This window comes from Rana temporaria, chromosome 5 (assembly GCF_905171775.1).
Source record: "Rana temporaria chromosome 5, aRanTem1.1, whole genome shotgun sequence".
In the NCBI taxonomy this organism is placed as follows: Eukaryota; Metazoa; Chordata; class Amphibia; order Anura; family Ranidae; genus Rana; species Rana temporaria.
Genome location: NC_053493.1, coordinates 310,864,511 through 310,887,795, shown reverse-complemented (window position 1 = coordinate 310,887,795; position 23,285 = coordinate 310,864,511). Strand labels below are relative to the sequence as shown.

General features: G+C 41.2%; 1 protein-coding gene across 3 annotated transcripts in view; it reads right to left on the bottom strand.

Moving 5' to 3' along the window:
• Window positions 1-23,285, bottom strand: part of LOC120940955 (meprin A subunit beta-like) — a 92,495-nt gene that overhangs the window by 63,573 nt on the left and 5,637 nt on the right. For all 3 annotated transcript variants that reach the window (XM_040354117.1, XM_040354119.1, XM_040354118.1), the window contains exons 4-6: window positions 23,197-23,240; window positions 12,866-12,941; window positions 3,649-3,766 (exon numbers count right to left, since the gene is read on the bottom strand). In XM_040354117.1, the coding sequence (XP_040210051.1) occupies window positions 3,649-3,766; window positions 12,866-12,941; window positions 23,197-23,240 (238 nt within the window). The remainder of the gene's footprint in view (window positions 1-3,648; window positions 3,767-12,865; window positions 12,942-23,196; window positions 23,241-23,285) is intronic.

Genomic DNA, 23,285 nt, shown 5'->3' with positions numbered 1-23,285 from the left:
TTGCAGGGAACGGAGCTCGGCGGCACAGGAGGACACTGTGTGAATCGAGCGAGGACACCGCTCGCAGGATCCAGGGACAAGGTAAGTAAACCATGCCTGTGGATGCTGCGAAGCGATCCCGAGTCTTGGTTCTGAAATTCCACCCGAGCCAGACTCGGGAATACCACCAGGGGGGTAAGGCCTCGTACACACGATAGGATAGCCAGAGGACAACGGTCTGAAGGACTGTTTTCATCGGTCAAAACCGATCGTGTGTGGGCCCCATAGGTTGTTTAACCTTCGGTTAAAAAAATAGGAACTTGCTTTAAAATTTAACCGACGGACGCCTAACCGATAGGTCAAAACCGATCGTTAGTATGCAAAACCATTGGTTAAAAACCCGCGCATGCTCAGAATCAAGTCGATGCATGCTTGGAAGCATTGAACTTTTTTTTTGTTTCAGCACGTCGTCGTGTTTTACGTCACCGCGTTCTGACACGATCGGTTATTTAATCTATGGTGTGTAGGCGTGACGAACAATCAGTCAGCTTCATCGGTTAACCTAAGACAACGGTCCTTCAGACCAAATACTCTGATGTGCCCAATGCTAGGCTTTGATCCATGCCACATTTCAAAGGGATTACTTTTAATGGCTCTTGAGGGTTGTCTGTTCTGTAGGTAGGTTGCAGTCATGACTGCTTCTCCCCAGTACGTGAGGTAGGTTGGTATCCGACAACATTCACCTGGCCATTTCTACAAGAGTGTGATTTTTCCTTTCTGCTACACCATTTTGTTCAGGAGCATATGGTGCGGTTGTCTGGTGTACGATTGCTTGTCTCTTTAGGTATAAGGGAACTTCTTTGCTTATGTATTCTCCACTATTGTCAGTGCATATAAATCATGGCTTCTCCGGCATACTTCTCATGTGCTTCTCCTCAATGTTCTTTAGTGTGTGTCAGAAGAAGCAGAAAATTACATTGTCTTCAGCTCCTGGGAGAAGTCAGATGTTCCAAGTTGTCCCCTGTGTGTGTCCTTGTGTCTGCGTCCTCCTGAATATCGATGTCTTGTCTTTTTTATGCTCCACGTGGATGTCATAACTTCACAAGACTTGCATGGCATGCTTTAGTGTTAATTTCAGCAATATGCCATATATATTATTATATATTATTCCTCTAATTTCATAGATCCTTTCTATTCTGGACTTCCCTTGACATTCTATACCAGCAGATACCTTATATGTCATTCTCAAACTAGCTACATACGCCAGAAATATCTAGCATATTATTGACACTGAAGGTCTAGTTGACCAAACATCTGATCAAGGTCATTCACTCATACTGTATTAATATTATCAGTAAACATAAAACCAAATATATTTTGCAAGCTTGCCATGAATATAATACTATAAGTGCTGAATAATGAATTTGGAATAATATTCTAACTCTAATGCCCTGTACACACGATCGGTTCATCTGATGAAAACGGACTGATGGACCGTTTTCATCGGACAAACCGATCGTGTGTGGGCCACATCGTTTTTTTCCCCACCGGTGAAAAAAAATAGAACCGGTTTTAAATTTTTCTTATGGTTAAAAAACCGATAGAAAAAAACGATCGTCTGTGGGGAAATCCATCGGTCAAAAATCCACGCATGCTCAGAATCAAGTCGACGCATGCGCGGAAGCATTGAACTTAATTTTTCTCAGCACGCCGTAGTATTTTACGTCACCGCGTTGGATACGATCGGATTTTGAATCGATGGTGTGTAGGCAAGACTGATGAAAGTCAGCTTCATCGGATATCTGATGAAAAAATCCATCGGTCCGTTTTCATCAGACGAACCGATCGTGTGTAGGGCATAACACTTATATATTTGGTCGAACAAACAAGTTTATGGAGTGATCTGAAGAGTGTTTGCTTGCGTGCAAGGGGGGTTTGTGCTTTCAAATCAGACTGTCCTATAAAATATAAGTGCCTTAATGTGGAACTTCACTCTCTCACTCAATATTGATTATTTTGAATCCTTATGCTGCTAGCATTAGTAAAGAGATAGTATATCATATTTACTTGTTTTACTATTCTTTAGTTACTTCCTTGTTTCCATGCCTAGGAAAATGATGTCATACATCCGTCTTCAGGAGGGGAGGAAGGGCTTTTTCAGCTAAGAACAACCCCATGCCTGAGCTAAGAGCAGATGGAGGAAGTAAATGCTACATGAATGATCTGCCTTGACTTAAGATTGCCACTGCCAGAAATGCTAGTGGGTCTTTCTCAAAGTGATTTCTCAGCAAAATAAAGCATATAGACATGGATGAATGGGGGTGTTAGCTTTGAATATTAAAAAGCACTTTTGGTTTGTGGCGCTCAGATACAGCATAGTTCCGCTTTAAGAAAGCAATGCAGAAAAAGCATATTGACACACTACATTCAGTCTTAAAATACTTATTTTACATTGCATCTAAAGTATTAATTCAAATACACAGTGCTCTAACATTTCTTCTGAGATCCAACAACAAGATATATCAATAGGAAATAATGCTTGTGGCTGCTGCAGCCATTACTTTAGGCTGGGTTCACATCTCTGTGCCAAGTGGCTTACAGCAGGGGTCCGGTGCGTCCCTGTTCACCATTTGGGGTCCGTTTTCGGTCCAAATTTTTGGTTGAATTCGGACCTGAAACGCACCAGACGACACACCGTACCCCTGTGCAATTCGCTCTCCAGCCATCTGGAGCTGTGTGAACTGGCTCCATTGAGAGCCTGTCATAGGCTCCCAACATGCAAATTGGATAAGGGAAACCTGCATCAAATTCTAAATAGTGTGAACCCAGCCTTAAACTACAGTGATCATGGTAGTCCCTGCAGGGCAGGATAGTAATGAACAGAGATGGACACACAGTAAACCAGGGGCGGACTGACCATTGAGTCACTCGGGCACTGCCCGAGGGCCCCATGCCACTAGGGGGCCCCATCAGGGTTGCCAGGCTCAGTAAAACCAGGGACAGTATGTAAAAATGTTTTTTTTAGATCTGTCCCTGATATGTCCGAAACTGACATGCTTTTAATGTGAATATTCCAAGATTTTAGCTGCCCTGCCTCTGCACTGCCTCCTGGCGTGGTGGCCATCTGTAAGCCAGAGGGGCCCCATAATCTTCTATTGCCCGGGGGCCCCATGAGTTGTCAGTCCGCCCCTGCAGTAAACAATCACATTTGGTATGCATTTAGGCAAGGCAAGTGAATATGATTCTCACAGCAACTAGATTTCATGTTTTGGTATTCCAAAGACATGCTGGTAGTAGGCCCCCATCCTATATTGGCCCTAGTAGGTGTATGTATAAATGTGAGTAAGAAACTTTTTATTGTAAGCTCCTTGAGGACAGAGAATGGACAATGTATATGTAAAACACTGTGTAAATTGTCGGCTCTACATAAAGTACCTCAAATAAATAAAAGTTTTTTGTCTAATCCATGTTACAAATTAATGCAAACAACCTATTAAATGCTGTGGCCGCCACTGCGATTTTTCCCTGTGCTCTAAATTCCTGTAAATATATGTGATATTTTAGAGGTCTTATTTTATATATTTATAACCAAATTTTGAACAGTCAAGTAAATACAGTATTGAGTTATTATTAATGTATTATTAATGTATACATTTTAACACCTCTTACCCAAGGCCTTTAAACACTGAAATGTAATTCTTTTCACCACTCCATGGTTTAAAATCAATACATGTCTTTAACCTGAAGCGTTCAAATGCTTTCAGGATCACGCCTTTAGCATTAATATCTGTAGAGAGAAGTTTAAGGAAACAAAAACAAAGCTATGAACATCATAAATGGACACATTATAATTTTTTCTCTTTGCAAGCCTTGGAGCCAGGGCTGCTGATAGAAATTGTGAGGCCCCGTACAGACTACCTGACAGGGCCCCCCACCCCCAAGAATATATTAAGGGGCAGATCCACAGAGATCTGCACCCACGCAGCGCATCAGAGATACGCTACGCCGCCGTAACTTTCCTGGCTTTGGTTCGAATCCTTAAAGATTTTGCGCCGTAAATTACGGCGGCGTAGTCTATCTCTAGCGGCGTAAGGGCGCGGAATTCAAATCGGCGATTAGGGGGCGTGTTTCATTTAAATGAAGCGCGTCCCCATGCCGAATGAACTGCGCATGCGTCGTCCCTAAATTTCCCGCTGTGCATTGCGCTAAATGATGTCGCAAGGACGTCATTTTTTTTAACATAGACGTGAATTACGTCCATCCCGATTCACGGACGACTTGCGGAAAAAAAAAAAAAATTCTAATTAAAAGCGGGAACGACGGCCATACTTAACATAGCAAGTCTAACTATACGCAACGAAATACCAGCTTTAACTATACGCCGGAAAAAGCCGACTAGAGACGCTGTAAAAAAATGCAACGGCCGCTCGTACGTTCGTGGATCGACGGAAATAGCCAATTTGCATACCTGACGCGGAAAATGATGTGAACGCCACCCAGCGGATGCCGAAGTATTGCATCTTAGATCCGAAGGCGTACGAAGACGTACCTATCAGAAGCCGTCGTATCTTGTTTTGAGGATTCAAAACAACGATACGACGCGGGAAATTTTAAAGTACGCCGGCGTATCAGTAGATACACCGGCGTACTCGCTCTGTGGATCTGCCCCTAAAGCTATATTTTGCTAAAAATACAATAAAATCATTATTAGCAGAAAAAAAAAAAAAAAACATTATTATTAGGTGACACAAATACAACATAACTCGCAGAATTCCTGTTAAATCTAAAAGACAAAACTGAGTTAATAAATAAAAATGAAGATGATATACAGGCTGGGCTCCGGTATAAGAGAGACAGAGGGAGAGAAACAAAGTTAGAGATAACAAACTTAGGAGCAGAGCTAGCATTAGAGCAAACACTAGGAGGGGGTCTCACACAGGGAGGGGGATTAGTGAGGCACGAGGGAGTCTTTCTCAGCAGATAAAAGGGGGGGATTCCAAAAAGTGGAAGTTCCATTTTTGGGTGAAACTCCACTTTAAACAGTTTTTTTTTACATTTCTTTAGTTACTTCCTGGTTTCCATGCCTAGACAAACGATGCCATACATCCTAGTAGTCTTCAGAAGGGGAGGAGGGGCTTTTTCAGCTAAGAACACCCTCCTGCCTGAGCTAAGAGCAGAGGGAGGAAGTCAATTCTACGCGTTCTGTCTGTAGAACAGAGAGCTAAACCTACCAACTCCATAAACTTTAGATACCATATTTCTTTAATCTTAAATTTATTAGAACGAGCCAGGTGAAACTATAAATTGATCAACTAAACATAAATCAGTACAATATTGCAAATAATAAGGAAACAATGCTCTAAAACACAGAACGGGATAACAAAAACATACTTTTTAAACTCGCTAAGAGGTGATGGTGAGAGATTGGAGAAACAGCCTTACTGCCTTGCTGAAGATTCATGGTGGCTGACTCACCTCCTCTACAGAATTTTCCCAGAATGCACAGGTTCCTAACAACTTTATTAACACATATACATATATAAGAATACACTATGTAACTTCTATAAACAGCATAAGCTATAACAGTGTAACAGGCGCCGTTGCGCTGTATTGCGTTCCACGCTGGAACGCATACGGCAAATGCGAACGTTCCAGCCTGGAATGCAGAAGTGTGCTGCGGATCAGCGCTGTTCCTCGATACACCTGTCTGGGCCCTATGAAGAGAACAGTGTGCATATTGCACATTGTTCTATTATTGTCGGCTGTAGCTGGCTTGGCTGCTACCAAACTACAGCTATCATCCATCCCTGAGCTGGAGACCATCCTGCACTACGGAATCCTGGAGCTCCCCTGCTAACCTCGTTAAGAGTTGCTGCGGACACCCCAAGCTATCCCCCACCAGGAGACCCTCCATAGAGGAATCCCATTGCTGTTGCAATACTCTGCAAAACGGATAAGTACTATTTCTGCTTAGCGTTACTTGCTTCATATATTGCCCTTATAAAGTACTGTATTTAAATCTGGATTATTGAATACTATTTTGCTGCCTGGGATTACTTAGTGTGTCTTTAGCTGTCCGCTGTAGAGTATCTTAAAGGGACATACATACTCAACTTAGCGGAGCTATATTTATGCCTCTCTTACGCAACTATAAGTTGCTATCACAAATCCTATTTACTACGTGCTTGACATAAGTTGGTACTTGTTTATGGGCCCATGCCCTAAGTGACTGAACATGTTCACCTTAACTTTTCTATGCTAGGGGTTGAAGGTATTTCATACCAGCACCCTTAGTGGCCTAATGCATTTCTGTTTGTTAAAAGTGTTATGATGTAGAGAACCCCCAAACTCTTGTGTTCTGATTTGAGTGACCCCTGGGGCCCCGTACTGATAATCACTTGCATACAGAAGAGCATTGGAATCTTCACGTGCATCGTAACCTTTTAAAACGCTAGGCGTTGGCATGTTGTAATACGTCCACCCCTAGAAGTTCAATGCATTCCTTTATGTGAGAGAACCCCCCAAACTCCCTTGTTCTCTGATTGGAGGCTCAGTACTGAAATCTCACATAACATAGGTACATGCATTGAAATCCTTGCTATCTGCAGTTGTGGTCTCAAGAATATTTTGGCCTCATTCTGCTGGAAGATCTTGACTTAAACATTACGGACATGCTTGTCCTCACTTGGCAGTATTCTGGTGACCAGAGCTAAAGGCCACTCATTCCTTCGTCTCTGGAAATCTCTCATGAGCACAGCATCACCAGGTTTAAGATTAGGTTTTTCAATGTGCCACTTTCTCCTGAAGAGTAGAGCTATATTGTTTCCTCCATTGACGCCAGAAGGTATTGGCAAGGGTTTGTACTTGTCTCCACTGACGTTTTTAAAAGGTCCTTTTCAAAAAGCTCTCCAGCTGGAGCACCAACAAGGCCAGTCTTGACTTAGTAACATAGCAGGTGTGAGAATCACTGGATCCTCACTTGAAATTCATGTCAAAGGTCTGGCATTAATGATGGCTGTGACCTCTGCCATGAAGGTCACTGGGCATTCATTGGTAAGCCTTGCAGTTCCTACTTGCAAAAAGATGGAGTCCAGAATTCTACAGGCTATGCCTATCATCCTTTCCCAAACACCATCCCTGTGAGAAGAGTGAGGTGGGTTGAAAGTCCATGTGCAGACTTGATAATTCTCAAGTATCTTTCTACACCGAGAGTGTCCAAGTTGGGAGGAATTTGCAGTTCCTTTGCTGCTCCTACAAAGTTAGAACCTCCATCAGAGTGAATGAGTTTCACTGGGCCTCTGATTGCAATCAAGCGTCTCTGAGAGCATTAATGAGACTTGAAGTATCCATTGATTCAGTCACTTTAATATGGACAGTTCGGATAGACATGCAGGTGAATATGACTGTCCAGCGTTTACTGTTTTAGTGTGCCGCTTTGGTGTACCGGGTGGTGACAGACCAGGGACTAAAAACATCAAGTACAACATTGGTGAAAGGCGGATCAATGCTAAGTCTGTCAGATGGTAAATTGGCCATCTTTTGTGTCTGTAACATTCCACTAAGTTTATGGCAGATAACACACTTGAAAAGGAACCTGCTCACACATCTCTTAGCTTTAACTTTCTAAAGTCCAGAAGCTTGTAAAGCTCCTTCAGTAAACAGTCGGCCCTGGTGTTTTGTTTGGTCATAGTAGTGTTGAATGAGTAAGTAGGCAATATGATGGTGTCCTGGAATCACTAAATCAGGGGTATGCAACCTCGGTCCTCCACTTGTGGTAAAATTACAAGTCCCATGAGACATTGCAAGACCCTGACAATCACAGGTATGACTCCTAGAGGCATAGGCAAGATGGCATTTGTAGTTTCAAAACAGCTGGAGTGCCGAGGTTGCCTACCCCTGTACTAAAGGATGTTTCTCTGAAAACTCTAACTTGCCTTCTTTTAAACGGCCACCTACTCTCACCTACTTTCTTTGGCGAAGACTTCTCTCTGTACAGCGGAGAATATCCTGTTTTTAGATTGTTCTAGGTCAGCTACTGTGTAGACCTTTTTACAGTGGGGCCAACCTCTGCAGTTGTGATGAGTTAGTGGATCACTACTGTAGGACTGAGCTATGTGGATTAGTCAAGAGATAGCTCGAACAAGTGATTTCCTGGTGGAGAACCTGCTAAAACGGTGGGTTTTAAAGGTTGTTGAAAAGTAGTACCCTGAGGGTGGATTTCCTGATCCTTGTCTACATCTATTTAATCAAATGAGGCAAAGTCATTAGTGTTGCAGTCTGGACTGTGCAGAAAGGTGGGACCTGTGAACCATGAAGTACTTTCAAGGCAACTGGCTGCAACAGATCTGGTTGCTAAGTCTACAGAATTGTAGTCTCTAGGCACAAAATGCCATTGTTCTGGGTGGGTGGACCTTCTCCTCAACACTCTGTTATTGACATAGACATAGAAACTTCTAGTTTCATTGTAGATGTAACCTAAAACTACTTTACTGTCCATGTACAACTTAGCTTCTTAAATCTGAATATTTGTCTTCATTGTAAATAGTTCCATTAGCTCTACAGCCAATGCTGCAGCACAAAGTTCCAATCAAGGTATGGTGTGTTCAGGGAGTGGTGCAAGTTTTGCTTTACCCATTACAATCCCGATATGACATTGCCCTTTAGTGCCTATGGTCTTGAGGTAGGCTACAAGAGCAATTGCCTTAACGGAAGCATCAAAAAATACACAAAGTGTTTGCATCTGAACTTTTGTAGATTGCACAGGGGCATACGGGCGTGGAATTTTGAGGTTTGGGGCCATCTCAGCATGACCATTCATGAATATTTTCTCCATTAAGGAAAATAATTGTTCTCTCATCTCTGATTTTCTTGGAAGATTGTGTCTTAGAGAAGTGAAACAATTAGATACCGTATTTATCAGAGTATAACACGCACCTTAATTTAATCACCTTAAAAACCGATTACCCTTTGGCCTGCTTGCCTTATGGGAAAGGGGGCTGCTATAGGTGAAGAACACAGATGCTAGCTATAGTGTCTGACCAACTGCATTAGGGGTAAGCGTGACTAGGGCCGTCTTTAATATTGATTGGACCCTGGGAAAAAAATCTTGGGCCCGCCCCAATGCAATTTTGCTCTCCACGTGCTCTGAGACATACAATAAATATCAGCTAGACTTAAAATCAATTTACTGTATCAGATCAGGCAGCGATTGCGATTGGGTGCCAGAGGTTACAGTATAACATTACCACCTACTGACTGGTTGTTAGAGGTTACAGCACACACATTACGGCTCACTGATTAGTTTCTAGAGGTTACAGCACATTATTTCTGCTTGTTGATTGGTTGCTAGAGATTACTGTACAGTAATACTGCTCACTGATTGGTTGCTAGAGGTTATAGCTAAGGGATGTCCCGATACTGATACTAGTACTTGTAGTCCGGGAAATGCTCCGATGCTTCACACTATACCTGGGCAGTCAGGGTGATCGGTGCTGCAGGGGAGTTGCAAACACTGATCTGCCCCCTTTTCAGCTGTTTTAGTTAACCACTTGAGCCCCGGGTCATTGTAAAATGACGTCTTCACGGTGGCTCTGAAAATCCAACAGGACGTCTATTGACGTCCTGGATTCCTCCGGCCACTGGGGGGCGGCGGCGGCGCGCCCGGCGCGTCCCCGAGATGCCGATCCGCGTGCCTGGCGGTCACGATGTCCGCCAGGTACCCGCGATCGGTAATGACAGAGCAGGGACGTGGAGCTCTGTGTGTAAACACAGAGCTCCACGTCCTGTCTCCCTTGTACATAGGGACACAGATCGGTCACCTCCCCCAGTCACCCCCCTCCACACACAGTTAGAACACAATACAGGTACACATTTAACCCCTTCCTCACCCCCTAGTGTTAACCCCTTCAATGCCAGTCACATTTATACAGTAATTAGTGCATATTTATAGCACTGATCACTGTATAAATGTGAATGGCGCCAAAAATGTGTCAAAAGTGTCCGATGTGTCAGCCATAATGTCGCAGTCCCAATAAAAAAAAAATCGCAGATCGCCGCCATTACTAGTAAAAAAAATAAATAAATAATAATAATAATAATAATAATAATAATAATAATAATTCTGTCCCATATTTTGTAAGCGCTTATTGCAATTTTTTTTTTTACCAAAAATATGTAGAAGAATACGTATCGACCTAAACTGAGAAAAAAAAAATTTGGGGAAAAAAAATTGGGCTATTTATTATAGCAACAAGTAAAAAATATTGAATTTTTTTTCAAAATTGTTGCTTTTTTTTTTTTGTTTATAGCGCAAAAAATAAAAACCGCAGAGGTGATCAAATACCACCAAAAGAAAGCTCTATTTGTGGGGAAAAAAAGGGCGTAAATTTTGTTTGGGAGCAACGTCGCATGACCGCGCAATTGTCAGTTAAAGCGACGCAGTGCCGGAAGCTGAAATTTCACCTGGGCAGGAGGGGGGTATATGTGCCCGGTAAGCAAGTTACATAGTTACATAGTTAGTCAGGTTGAAAAAAGACACAAGTCCATCCAGTTCAACCACAAAAAACAAAATAAAAAAACACAGTAAAATCCTATACACCCAACTTCATACCCACAGTTGATCCAGAGGAAGGCAAAAAACCCCAGCGGAGCATGATCCAATTTGCTACAGCAGGGGAAAAAATTCCTTCCTGATCCCCCGAGAGGCAATCGGATTTACCCTGGATCAACTTTACCTACAAATCTTAGTACTCAGTTATATTCTGTACATTTAGGAAAGAATCCAGACCTTTCTTAAAGCAATCTACTGATCTGGCCAGAACCACCTCTGGAGGGAGTCTGTTCCACATTTTCACAGCTCTTACTGTGAAAAAACCTTTCCGTATTTGGAGGTGAAATCTCTTTTCCTCTAGACGTAAAGAGTGCCCCCTTGTCCTCAGTGATGACCGTAAAGTGAATAACTCAACACCAAGTTCACTGTATGGACCTCTTATATATTTGTACATGTTGATCATATCCCCCCTTATTCTCCTCTTCTCAAGAGTGAATAAATCTAGTTCCTCTAATCTTTCCTCATAGCTGAGCTCCTCCATGCCTCTTATCAATTTGGTTGCTCTTCTCTGCACTTTCTCCAGTTCTCCTATATCCTTTTTGAGAACTGGTGCCCAAAACTGAACTGCATATTCCAGATGAGGTCTTACTAATGATTTGTACAGGGGCAAAATTATATCTCTGTCTCTGGAGTCCATACCTCTCTTAATACAAGAAAGGACTTTGCTCGCTTTGGAAACCGCAGCTTGGCATTGCATGCCATTATTGAGCTTATGATCAACTAAAACCCCCAGATCTTTCTCCACTACAGACCCCCCCAGTTGTACTCCCCCTAGTATGTATGATGCATGCATATTCTTAGCCCCCAAGTGCATAACTTTACATTTATCTACATTAAACCTCATCGTAGCCAAAAAATCTCATCCCGAGTCAGACTCGGGAACACCGTTAGGAGGGTTAAAAAAAGGAAAAAAAATTGCAATAAATAAAAAAAAATTAATTTGAAAAAATAATAAACATGTAAATAAAAAAACACACTGACAATCCACCCCCCCCCCCCAAAAAAAGAAGAAAGCACTGTAAAAAAAAATAAAAAAATTAAAAAAAATTGTAAAAAAAAAAAATACTGCCACTGTCACATGACATAAAAAAAAAAAAAAAAAAAAAACAAGTATCAGTAATCGGTATCGGTGAGTACTAGAAAAAAAGTATCGGTACTTGTACTCGGTCTCAAAAAAGTGGTATCGGGACAACCCTAGTTATAGCAGATCATCTCCTCACTGCAGAGGGGCATGATATACATATGAATGCTGCCTTTATTTACAGATCAATGCTGCCGACCGCCACTATTTACATATGAATGCTCCCGTTATTTGCATATGAATGACGGTTATTTACATGTAAACACAGGGTCTACCGGTGAGTCATCTGAACACAACAATAATGCAGAGCTGGGCAGCATTAGTAGCAGCACTTTACATTGAGCTATCAGGACACAGCAAAGAACTACATCCTCAAGGCACAAGGGAATTTAAACTAGGATAGTTGGCAAGTATGAGGCAGCTTCTTTGTGCCCCACAACAATGACAGGGCCCAGGGCAGCTTCCCCTTTTGCCCTGCCTTAAAGACGGCCATGAGCATGACATGATGGTAGTGTAGCATTCTCATATAGAGTAACATATTTCTGGACTGTTGGCTGTGCTATTTAATGGTGGTGCTGTCCATGTTTTGGGTCCCAGAACCCAAAATGAGGCCCCACTGAGGGGGTAACTACTCTCTAAAGCAATTACATGTTCGGGCACAGCTACTTCTTTCCTCCAGTGGAAGACCCATCACAGCATGAATTATTTAACCCCAGCAGCTCCAGCCATCAGCCCTTTGTACACAAAGCTACTTATTATTTTCTTTAACTAGATTTCTCTCAGAATCAACTTAGTCTGCAATGGTGCCTTAATATACACTTCACTCAATATATTTTTGTGGCCATGGCCATTCTTGTGATGTGTATTGTCTCCAAAGCATTCATTGCTACTGGACAATTGAGCCTTTATCTTGGCCAATGATTCAAAAGTTTCTACTTACCATTATACTATATAAACCCTATTACATTTTCAGAATTAGAGTGCTTCAAACAGAGGGTGGATTAGAGTGCGTCTCTCCGAGGTGGCACCTGTTGAAGAGAAGGAGACAAGAGCGCCACCGGGGGGACCCCAAAAAAGGAGGATCGGGGCCGCTCTGTGCAAAACCCTTGCACAGAGCAGGTAAGTATGACATGTTTGCTATTTAAAAACAAAACACCACCACTTTAAATTATATATATTACGGTTTGCAAACTTACCAAGACTATCTTCCAAATAATAAGGGACTGTCAGAGGCCATCTATACTTGGATCCAATTATTGTATTTCTTGACTTCTAAGGTTCAAAAACAAAATGCAAGCAACATATATTTTTTTCTTTTTTAAGTAACATCAGAACAATGTTAAAGTGATTGTAAAACAACCTATTCAGTTTAAAATAGAAATGAAAGGCACATTTTTTTATAGATGAAACATTATAATCATCCTTTTTCCCTTTTTAACAAATGATCACATTCCCACTGTTCTCACTTCTTAGCTGAATAAGAGCTGGGAGGAGGAGATCAGTGTCATGTGACACACAGCCCATCCCCCTACAGTAAGGAACACTCCCTAGGAAACACTTAACCCCTACAGTGCCATCTACTGGTTAACCCCTTCATTGCCAGTGTCCTTTTCACAGTAATCAGTGCAATTTTATAGCACCGATCGCTGTAAAAATTACAATGGTCCCAAAAATGTGTCAAAAGTGTCCGACATAATGTCACAGTAACAATAAAAATCGCTGATCGCCGTCATTACTAGTAAAAAAAAAATTATAAAAAAAAAATGCCATAAAACTATCCCCTATTTTGTAGAAGCTATAACTTTTCGCGCAAACCAATCAATAAACACTTATTGCAAATTTTTTACCAAAAATATATAGAAGAATACGTATCGGCCTAAACTGAGGGGAAAAATTGTTTTTATATATTTTTGGGGGATATTATAGCAAAAAGTAATAAATATTGCATTTTTTTCAAAATTGTCGCTCTATTTTTGTTTATAGCGCAAAAAAATAAAAACTGCAGAGGTGATCAAATACCACCAAAGGAAAGCTCTATTTGTGGGGAAAAGGGGACGCCAATTTTGTTTGGAAGCCACGTTGCACAACCGCGCAATTGTCAGTTAAAGCAACGCAGCGCCGAATCGCAAAAAGGGGCCTGGTCCTTTAGCAACAAAATGGCCTGGGGGCTGAAGTGGTTAGAAATCGCTGCTACTGCAGGAGTTTTGTCCTGTAGAAGCAGCTCAATGTTATTCTATGGGGGCTATTTATGAAAGACAAATTCACTTTGCACTACAGCTAGTCGCTGTAGATCTGAGGGGGACATACAAGGAAAATAAAGAACAGTATTTTAGCTTGCCCATGATAGGATGATAAAATCAGCAGAGCTTGCCCTCATTTCAGATCTTCCCCTCAGATCTACAGCGACTGCACTTCCAAGTGCACTTGCAGTGAACTTGTAGTAAAAAGTGGATTTGCCTTTCGTAAATAACCCCCACGTGTCCATCAATATATTAGGATGATTACAGGCATATTTTAAGCTTAACATTTAGATGCAGGAAAAAAAAATTCTGGTTTGTGTTTCTGATTGGAGCATTCTGGCAGATTAAAACTCTCCTAACTCTCTATATTAGTGTTTTTTTTTTTTTCTGCCAGGAGAACTGGAGTTTTTTTAAGCCCAGTGTATATGGAGCCTTAATCTGTACAAAATTATACTTGCACAGGTTCCTTAGTTCACAGATCCATTCTAGAACGCAGTGCAGGGAATGATAATGTGCAGTTTGAATAACCTATTACAAACAATTTTTTTAGTATAATATATGTAGCACCCTCTTAGTTTCGAGTAGGCTGCTAGGTAAATTTAGTTAGCGCCTCTGTAGCATGACCCCCATGGGGGCCACTAGATATTGCTTGTCCTCTTGTGCTGCCCTGACCCTGAGAACTTCCCAGCTGACGCTCTAGGTTCAGACATAATGTATACCCCTTTAAATGAAACACAGACACAATGCAAACTTAGCTCAACAGTCCTTTTGTATCAACCAAATTGCAAAAAGGGGTGTATAAGAGAGTCAATCAGCCAATCCTGGGAAGCCACTCCCAAATCAGTTTAATTGAACACTCAAACTGGCATGTACAAATGGCAATCAAGCAGTGAATAACAGCAATACTTAAATGTATAAAGGAATTGCCACCTTTGCCACAATTGCCACAATTGAAACCTTTTCGGGGGGAGGGGGGACAGGATACCTGTCTTTGACAGGTATCCTTTCCAACTTCCGGGAGTCCAGGCCACGGCCCGTGACGTCATCGCGGGGCTCCCTCCTCCTCCCCCGGCTGCCGGGCCAGTAGGAGAGAAGATCGGGCCTCGCGCATTCACAGTAGGGATCCCAGCATGAAGTGGAAAGGCTACAATGCCGAGTTCCCTTACACGCAATGACGGCGGCAGCACTCGACAGCTGATGCAAACATCAGCCACGGGGGCCAACATCGCTGGACTCCAGGACAGGTAAGTGTCTATTTATTAAAAGCCAGCAGCTGCAGTATGTGTAGCTGCTGGTTTTTAATTATTTATTTTTTGGGTGGAACACTGCTTTAAGCCCATTGTCTCGAAACAAAGGCTTTCCTGAGAGAGACTAAACAGTTTATTCAGATATTGGAGGAAGTTCCTTGTAGGAGTAATAGTATACTGATTACTGCTGATGTCAGTTCTTTATATACTATTGTTAGTCACTCAGGACGCTATTCTTTCTGTTAAATGGGCTTTGTTAAAGTTGGATCTCACCAGTAAGCATAGTTAATTTTTACTACAATGCTTGGAATTTTGCCTAACCAAGAATTACTTCTGGTACGACAGAGAATATTGAGTACTGTCCATGACCCTTTTTTTTATTTGCACTAACATACAATTTTTCAGGACAAGCTTTCGGGGTATGTCCCCTTCTTCAAGGTTCAAGTAGTACTGATTTACAAAAGTTTTAGCAGAATGTTAAAACAAACAATTTTTTTTTTTTTATTGAATGGGGAAAAAAAAGAAAACCAACACATACAAATCAATGTATATGGCAATGGTAATAAAGCTAACAGCAGAGCCAGTGATATAAGACAGAGAGAGAGCTATAGACTGGGGGGAGGGGGACAGTCACAGAGGGGGTCATAAAACTGTAGTATAATGGGTAAGGAAACCAATATCTAAACTAAAATCTTTATGCTGTTGTTGATGGTTTTGTCTTTGTAACCTTTCTTATGGAAGGAGTCTGCTAATGTTCTGAGATGTTTATCTCTGTCTTCTGGGTCTGAACATATTCAGTGGTATCTGATGGCCGGGCTGTGTATGATGGCTCGTTTAGTGTGTTGGGGTGAATACTGGAACTATGGAGCTGCATCGGTCACTCGGGTTTTCTGTATATCGAAGTGTAAAGTAGATATGTGCATTCCCGTTCGTACGAATGTCATTTTCGTACGAAAATGTTTATTTTCGTACCCGCATAATAATGTGTACATACGAACAAATTAAAGCACCAAAATACGAAAACGACGGGATAACGAACAACCGCAAATACGAACGAACGATCCGACGAAAATACGACAAAACGAAAACGGCAAAAGAACGAATATGACATCTTTAACAAAAGACTTGCATTCTGTATCCTGTTTGAATCCTTGTTCTGTTCGTATTTTGATTTTCAGTCGTATGTTCATATGACATCTATAACAAAAGATTTTCATTCTGTATTTCTGTATTGTGTTTGAATCCTTTTTCTGTTTGTATGTTCATATGACATCTATAACAAAAGATTTGTATTCTGTATTCTGAATTCCTTTTTTCTGTTTGTAATTTGGTTTCAAAATACAGAACACAAATCTTTTGTTACAAGATGTAATTTTTGTTTTTCTGAATGGACAGTGAGTGTAGTTAGTTAGTGAAGCAGTTTCTCTTTTGTGCTGAGTACAGTAGTACAGTAAAGCCAAATAAACTTTTCTGTGGATTTTCGTCTGAAGGGAGATCAGTTGGCCAGACTTTTGAACCTGGAACCCAAAAATGGTTTTCTGATGGAGTTTAAAAATGAACGAACGTTCGGTAAAACGATCGTTTTTATGTTTGTTGTTAAAAAAGTCTGACCAAGTGTATGGGGCTTAACAATAGTTAATATGGATGAGCCGCGTGTTGAAAGTGCCGCGAATCCCGCAATATATTTACGAAAGTACAAAATGACGAAAATTATTGTCTAACAAGTAACGAACATGAATTAAACAGAATAACGAACCATCCCGCATGTACGAAAATTAAACGGTAACCAAAATACGAAACGATCGGAATACGAAAAAATCGCGTCGTACGAAAAACGAACGGGAACGAAACAGGAAAACGGGCGTCTTACGAAAAACGAACGGGAACGAACCTACGGAACGATACGAAACGGAACGTGTACATGTCTAGTGTAAAGTTTGTCATCCCTGATGTATACTGTAGTGTTTAAGAAGTTGACATGTGTGTTCTAATAATTTATTTTATTTTTAGTTTGATAGATGGGTGAAAAGTGCTGAGAAAAATTGTTTTAGATTTTCTTCACCTTCAGTCCATATCATGAAGATATCATCTATATAGCGATAATATCTGTATGGCTTTTGTTGTATGCCGTTCAGGAATTTGTCCTTCAGGTCAGCCATAAATAAGTTTGCATATTGATGTGCCATTTTACTTCCCATAGCAGTACCCATACACTGGAGATAGTTGAAAGTGAAGTAGTTGTGTGTAAGAATGAATTTGATGAGCTGTGAAACATCCTGCAGGAATCCTAGTGTGAAGCTTCTTGTGGGTGTCACCTTCTCGGAGAGAACGTTTAACCCTTTCCAAATCACAGAATTTAAAACAACTCATGTTGCCAGCATGAGTATGTTTGCAGTGTTTCAAGACATCGGACAATCGCTAGTGTAAGATGCGCCATGATAATGTTCGCTAATTCTGGCTCACAGAGGGCGTGACGTACACCCTACATACTGTAGTCTACATGATGTATTGTATGGCATAGACCACATTAGAAGAAGTGCCACAGTTGATATAGTTACAGATGGTAAATTCTTAAGTGTTGTCTAATGCCACGTATACGCGGTCGTGTTTTGTGATGAAATAAAACGACATTTTAAAAAACGTAATTTAAAATGATCGTGTGTGGGCAAAACGTAGTTTTTTGTCTTCTGAAAAACGACAAAAAAAAAATTCAAACATGCTTCAATTTTTTGTGTCATTTAAAATGATAGGGCCAGATTCACATAGAGATACGACGGTGTATCTCCTGATACACCGTCGTATCTCTGAGTTGCGTCGGTCGTATCTATGCGACTGATTCATAGAATCAGTTACGCATAGATATGCCTAAGATCCGACAGGTGTAACTGTGTTACACCGTCGGATCTTAACTGCAATTTTAAAATGGCCACTGGGGGCGTTCTCGCTGATTTACGGCGAGAATATGTAAATCAGCAAGATACGCCAATTCACGAACGTACGCGGGCCCGTACTTTACGCCGTTTACGTAAGGGTTTTCCCGGCGTATTGTTACCCCTGCTTCTATGAGGCGCAGCCAATGTTAAGTATGGCCGTCGTTCCCGCGTCGAATTTTGAAATTTTACGTAATTTGCGTACGTCGATTCACAAAATCGCTGGACGCAAGTTACGCTCACGCCGAAACCAATGACGTCCTAGCGACGTCATTGGGAGCAATGCACGCCGGGAAAATCCACGGACGGCGCATGCGCAGTTAAATCGGCGCGGGGACGCGCTTGATTTAAATAATACACTCCCCCTAGCCGCGGAATTTGAATTCTGCCGGAGAATTTACGATACGCCGCCGCAAGTTTTGAGGTAAGTGTTTTGTGAATTACCCACTTGCCTCAAAAACTTGCGGCGGCGGATCTTAAATCACATAGGTTAGCGGATCTTTAGATCCGCGTAACCTATGTGAATCTGGCCCATAGTGTGCGAGTAAAACGACGTTTTAAAACAACGTTTTTAAACCTGCGCATGCTCAGAAGCAAGTTATGACGCGAGCTTGAATGGAACAGAGTGCCGTCGTACGTGCTGAACGTAACCACACTTTGCTAGAGCATTTTGAAAAAATTATGGTGTGTAGGCAACGTCGTTTTTTAAAATTAAGTTTGAAAAACATTGTTTTTTTACAAGACAAAAAACAACCGTATGTACGCGGCATTAGTATTGGAAAAAAAGCTTGGCTGGATAGATTCATTCTACTCATCTCCAATAGATGTAATTAAGGTAAATGAGGCCATCTCATCTGGCTAATGAAACCCTCCAAGGCTGCCCCCTTTGCCCTCTCATTTTTATACTACCACTAGAGCCAATGTATGCTTGGTTTCGTTTTGATTAGTTAATCTAGTTATTTATTTACCGTATATATCGGCGTATACCGTGCACTTTTTTCCCCTTAAAATCAGGGGAAAATCGTGGGTGCGCGATATATGCCGATCCCCGCGCTTTGTTTAAACGCCGCCGCCGACATATACCGAGCGCAGTACACTCGGGTACACTTGGCCAGGCTCGGCTCCCCTCGCGGTCACGCCCTGTGCCGCCTCCTAGCCTTTATGCGAGAGGAGCCGAGCGTGGCCGAGCGTGCCCGAGTGTACTGCACTCGGTATATGTCGGCGGCGTCGTTCAAACACAGTGCGGGAAGCGGGGATCGACTCAGAAACAACGCGGGAGAAGCAGGGAGGACACCACCAGGGCCGCAGACGGACGCCGGACCGGACAAGGCCGCTGATGGACGCCAGGCAAAACACCGACGAGGGGCATTCAAACTGAGTATTTTCTTTTTTTCCTGAAATTTCCCTTCCAGTTTGGGGGTGCGCGCTATACGCCGGGGCGCGCTATATGAAGATAAATACGGTAGTCAATTTGTATTCGGAATTTGTGTTCTAAATTTACTTTTATTTTTATTCTAAACATTTTTGAATTGGTAGAAACAAACATTTTATATGGTTTTCTATTCAAATGCAGAAAGGCAAACAAACAAAAGAAAATCTTCAGCAAATGATTACGATGACCACTTCTCCACCAGGCCTATTCTGGCACTTCTCTCCTTCATGTAAAAATCATAATTTTTTTGCTAGAAAATTAATCATAACCCCCAAACATTATATATTTTTTAGCAGATACACTAGGGAATAAAATGGCAGTAATTGCAACTTTTTATCTCACACGGTATTTGCGCAATAATTTTCAAACGCCTTTTTTGGGGAAAAAAACTTTCATGAATTAAAAAATAACAAAACAGTAAAGTTTTTTGGTATAATGTGAAAGATGATGTTACGGCGAGTAAATAGATACCTAACATGTCACGCTTTAAAATTATGCACACTAATGGAATGGCACCAAACTTCGGTACTTAAAAATCTCCATAGGCGATGCTTACATTTTTTTTACAGGTTACTATTTTCAAATTACAGAGGAGGTCTCTTGCACACACTCTAACGCACGTGGCGATACCTCACATGTGGGGTTTGAACGACGTTTACATATGTGGGCGGGACATACATGCGTGTTCGCTTCTGAGCGTGAGCTACCGGGGACAAAAAATAATTTTTTTGTTTACTTAATTTTTTTTATTTTTACACTTTTTTTTACATCTTTATTTTTTTTATCACTTTTATTCCTATTACAAGCAATGTAAATATCCCTTGTAATATGAATCATTGTGACAGGTCCTCTTTATGGGGAGATGTGGGGTCTATAAGACACCACATCTCTCCTCCAGGCTTGAAAACATGAGATTGTGAAAAAAATTCACCGATCTCATGCCGACAGCTGCGATTGCGGCTTTGTTTAATTCTGGGTACCAGGGCGTGACGTCACAACGTCGCGCCGGGTCTCCAACGGAGCCGGCCGATTCATTCTCCGGGCCCCCGATAGCACGGGAGAGCCCGGAGAAGCACCGGATGGCGGCGGGAGGGGGGACCCGCTATGATCGTTCTCATCGTGCACAGAATCGCAGGCATCATTCAGATATCATTGCACAAAGTCGCGGACGTCATATGACGTCCTCGGTGGAGAAGTGGTTAAATAACCTTTGGCGTAACAAAAACAGCATTATTTCTAAATGGTAATCAAATAACACTCACAGTCTTTGATTTCAGCAATATGTGTAGTTAGAATTATACTGGAATTCAATGCAAAATTCGATTCGAATTGCAGTCCGAATTTCTGAAATTCAGATGAATTTCATTACGTTATTCAGAGCATTCGGTACAATTTGTTTATATTGTAATTCGGGTATTCAGATATATCCCCATCAAATCGTTCTCCACAGCTATTACCTTTTGTACCACAACCCCCTCCCTTTATAATATAAGCTCTATGAGCAGGGCCCTCCTGTATTGAACTGTACTGTAATTGTACTGTCCTCCCTCTACATTGTAAAGCGTTGTGTAAACTGTTGGTGCTATATAAATTGTGAATAATAATATCTGAATCTCAGAATAATGAAAGAATGTGTCCAAATATTAATTCGGAATGAAACGTACCACACATGTCTACAGTATACCCCAGGATACCCACCACAGTTCTTACTATGCAGAAACAAAGAGGAGGCCTCAGCCTACCTTATATGCTTCTTTACCATAATGCTGTAGATCTCTCCAGAGTGATTGATTAGTGCAAGATTGCACCGATTAAAGGATAGGTGGCTTTGGAGTAGGAGATCGCCAATCCCTCTTCAGTCCCACCCGTGGCTCCCAGCATCCAGCCATGAGTCCATTACAGAGCACCCGCTGATAATCCCTATGGTGAAAGTTGTAACAACATTTTTTGTCTCTCCCTGAACACCAAGAATAACTAACTCCCTGATTATACCAGTTATCAGCAATACAGAATTCTCACCTAGCTAATATAACCCACATTTCTAACTTTAAAAACAGCATTTTAGTTTACAAGACTTTCTATACCGATAAGGTTGGGATTGAGTGACAGATGAAAAAGAGATGAAAGAACCATTGCTTCCTCCCTGGCAAGCCATGCTAGCCAGACATTTTGAAAGTCCAGGCATGCTGACTTGCCACAGATCATAACCTTGAGACTAGTAGATTTCAAGAGTCCGAATATAAATCTGACTAGAGTATAGGGTTCCAGTGAAACTACAGCCAATGTTTCATGAGACTGCTGGAAGTGTAAGGAATCAGAGGGTTCCCCTACCAAATTTTCTGGAAATACTCCCTGATAAGGCTTGCTTTCTATAGCTACATTTTCTGTTTGTGAAATGTTATCAACATTCCAGTAGTAACTTACCACTTAAATGCCGCAAGAATTTGTATAAAGGCAAAGTGGTAAGATACATCCCCTCCAATGGTGGGACAATGGAGGGGATGTATAATGAAAATGTAAGACCTCACCATTTTGCCATGACCCCAAAATAAGACTTTTCAAAATACATGATTCTCTTGGACTCATTTCCGATTCTCAATCAAATATAAGGAAATCTTCCTGAACGAACCCTATATACTTTGAAGGAAACATGTGGCACATATAGGCTCCCTTCACACTTTCCCTACTTTTCTCTCTTTTTCTTTTTTAGCTATCACCTCTTCTACCACCCTTAAAAGGGTCACTAAAAAGGAAAAAAAATTTTTAGCTGAAATGACTGTTTACAGGGTATAGAGACATAATAGTTAACTGATTCCTTTTAAAAACGATTACAAATAGATAAAAATCAATCATATAATTTACCTCCTAGTTTCAGTTTTGTTTTTGCATCTAGCTTAGTTTTTGCATGTTATTTGATGCCTCTGTGCTGGACAGACCCATAGAGCAGTATTGGTTTGGAAAACGAAACTAGAATCTCCCAGTACTGTGGTGATCAGGAAACAGACAACCAGGAAGTGTCCAGAACAGAGCAGAATTACAGCAACATCAGAGCAAAAACGAACAATGAGGACATGAAACCAGGACTGCAGTAAGGTAAAGGAAGCTATTTAGTTAAAAAAAAATTCCTTTAGTGACCCTTTAAATTTATATTTGTTAATCCTTCATTTCTCAGCAGTCTGCCCCTCTCCCTTTACTTCTTCCCCTCAACTTGTTGACAAAGTAAAAAAAAAAAAAAAAAAGAACAGCAACTTAACCGGAGCCTAAATTCCCTCGGCCCTTACTGAGTGTTAATATGCTTACTTAATGATGACTATAGAGTTTCCCATAAGGTTGGTAATACTAGAGTACGGTTCACATAACTTATCTAACTATATATAAAATGTACTGGAATATAAAGGATCATTTATACATTGTTCAGATGTATGATAACTTAGTAGTATTTCAATTGTAAACTCAGGCTTTTATTCTAAATAACAAAATTCTAAAAATAAAGCCTGTAATGCAATAGGTTCACTTTCATATACATTGTTCCTCAAACACGAGAAAGGTATTTTTTAGACAGAAGAATGACATGGGAAACCCCTAGTAAATACTTCATCTCAAATTTGATTGCTGTCAATGTGTTGCTGTAATATTATATAGTAATGACAATGTAATAGTCAAGAATAGTTTACTCACTGTATCGTGCACAATATCCCCTTCAAAGAGATCCAAACCTGAAGCTGACAAACACAGATCATGTTAAATAAAATAGATTGTTTTTTAAT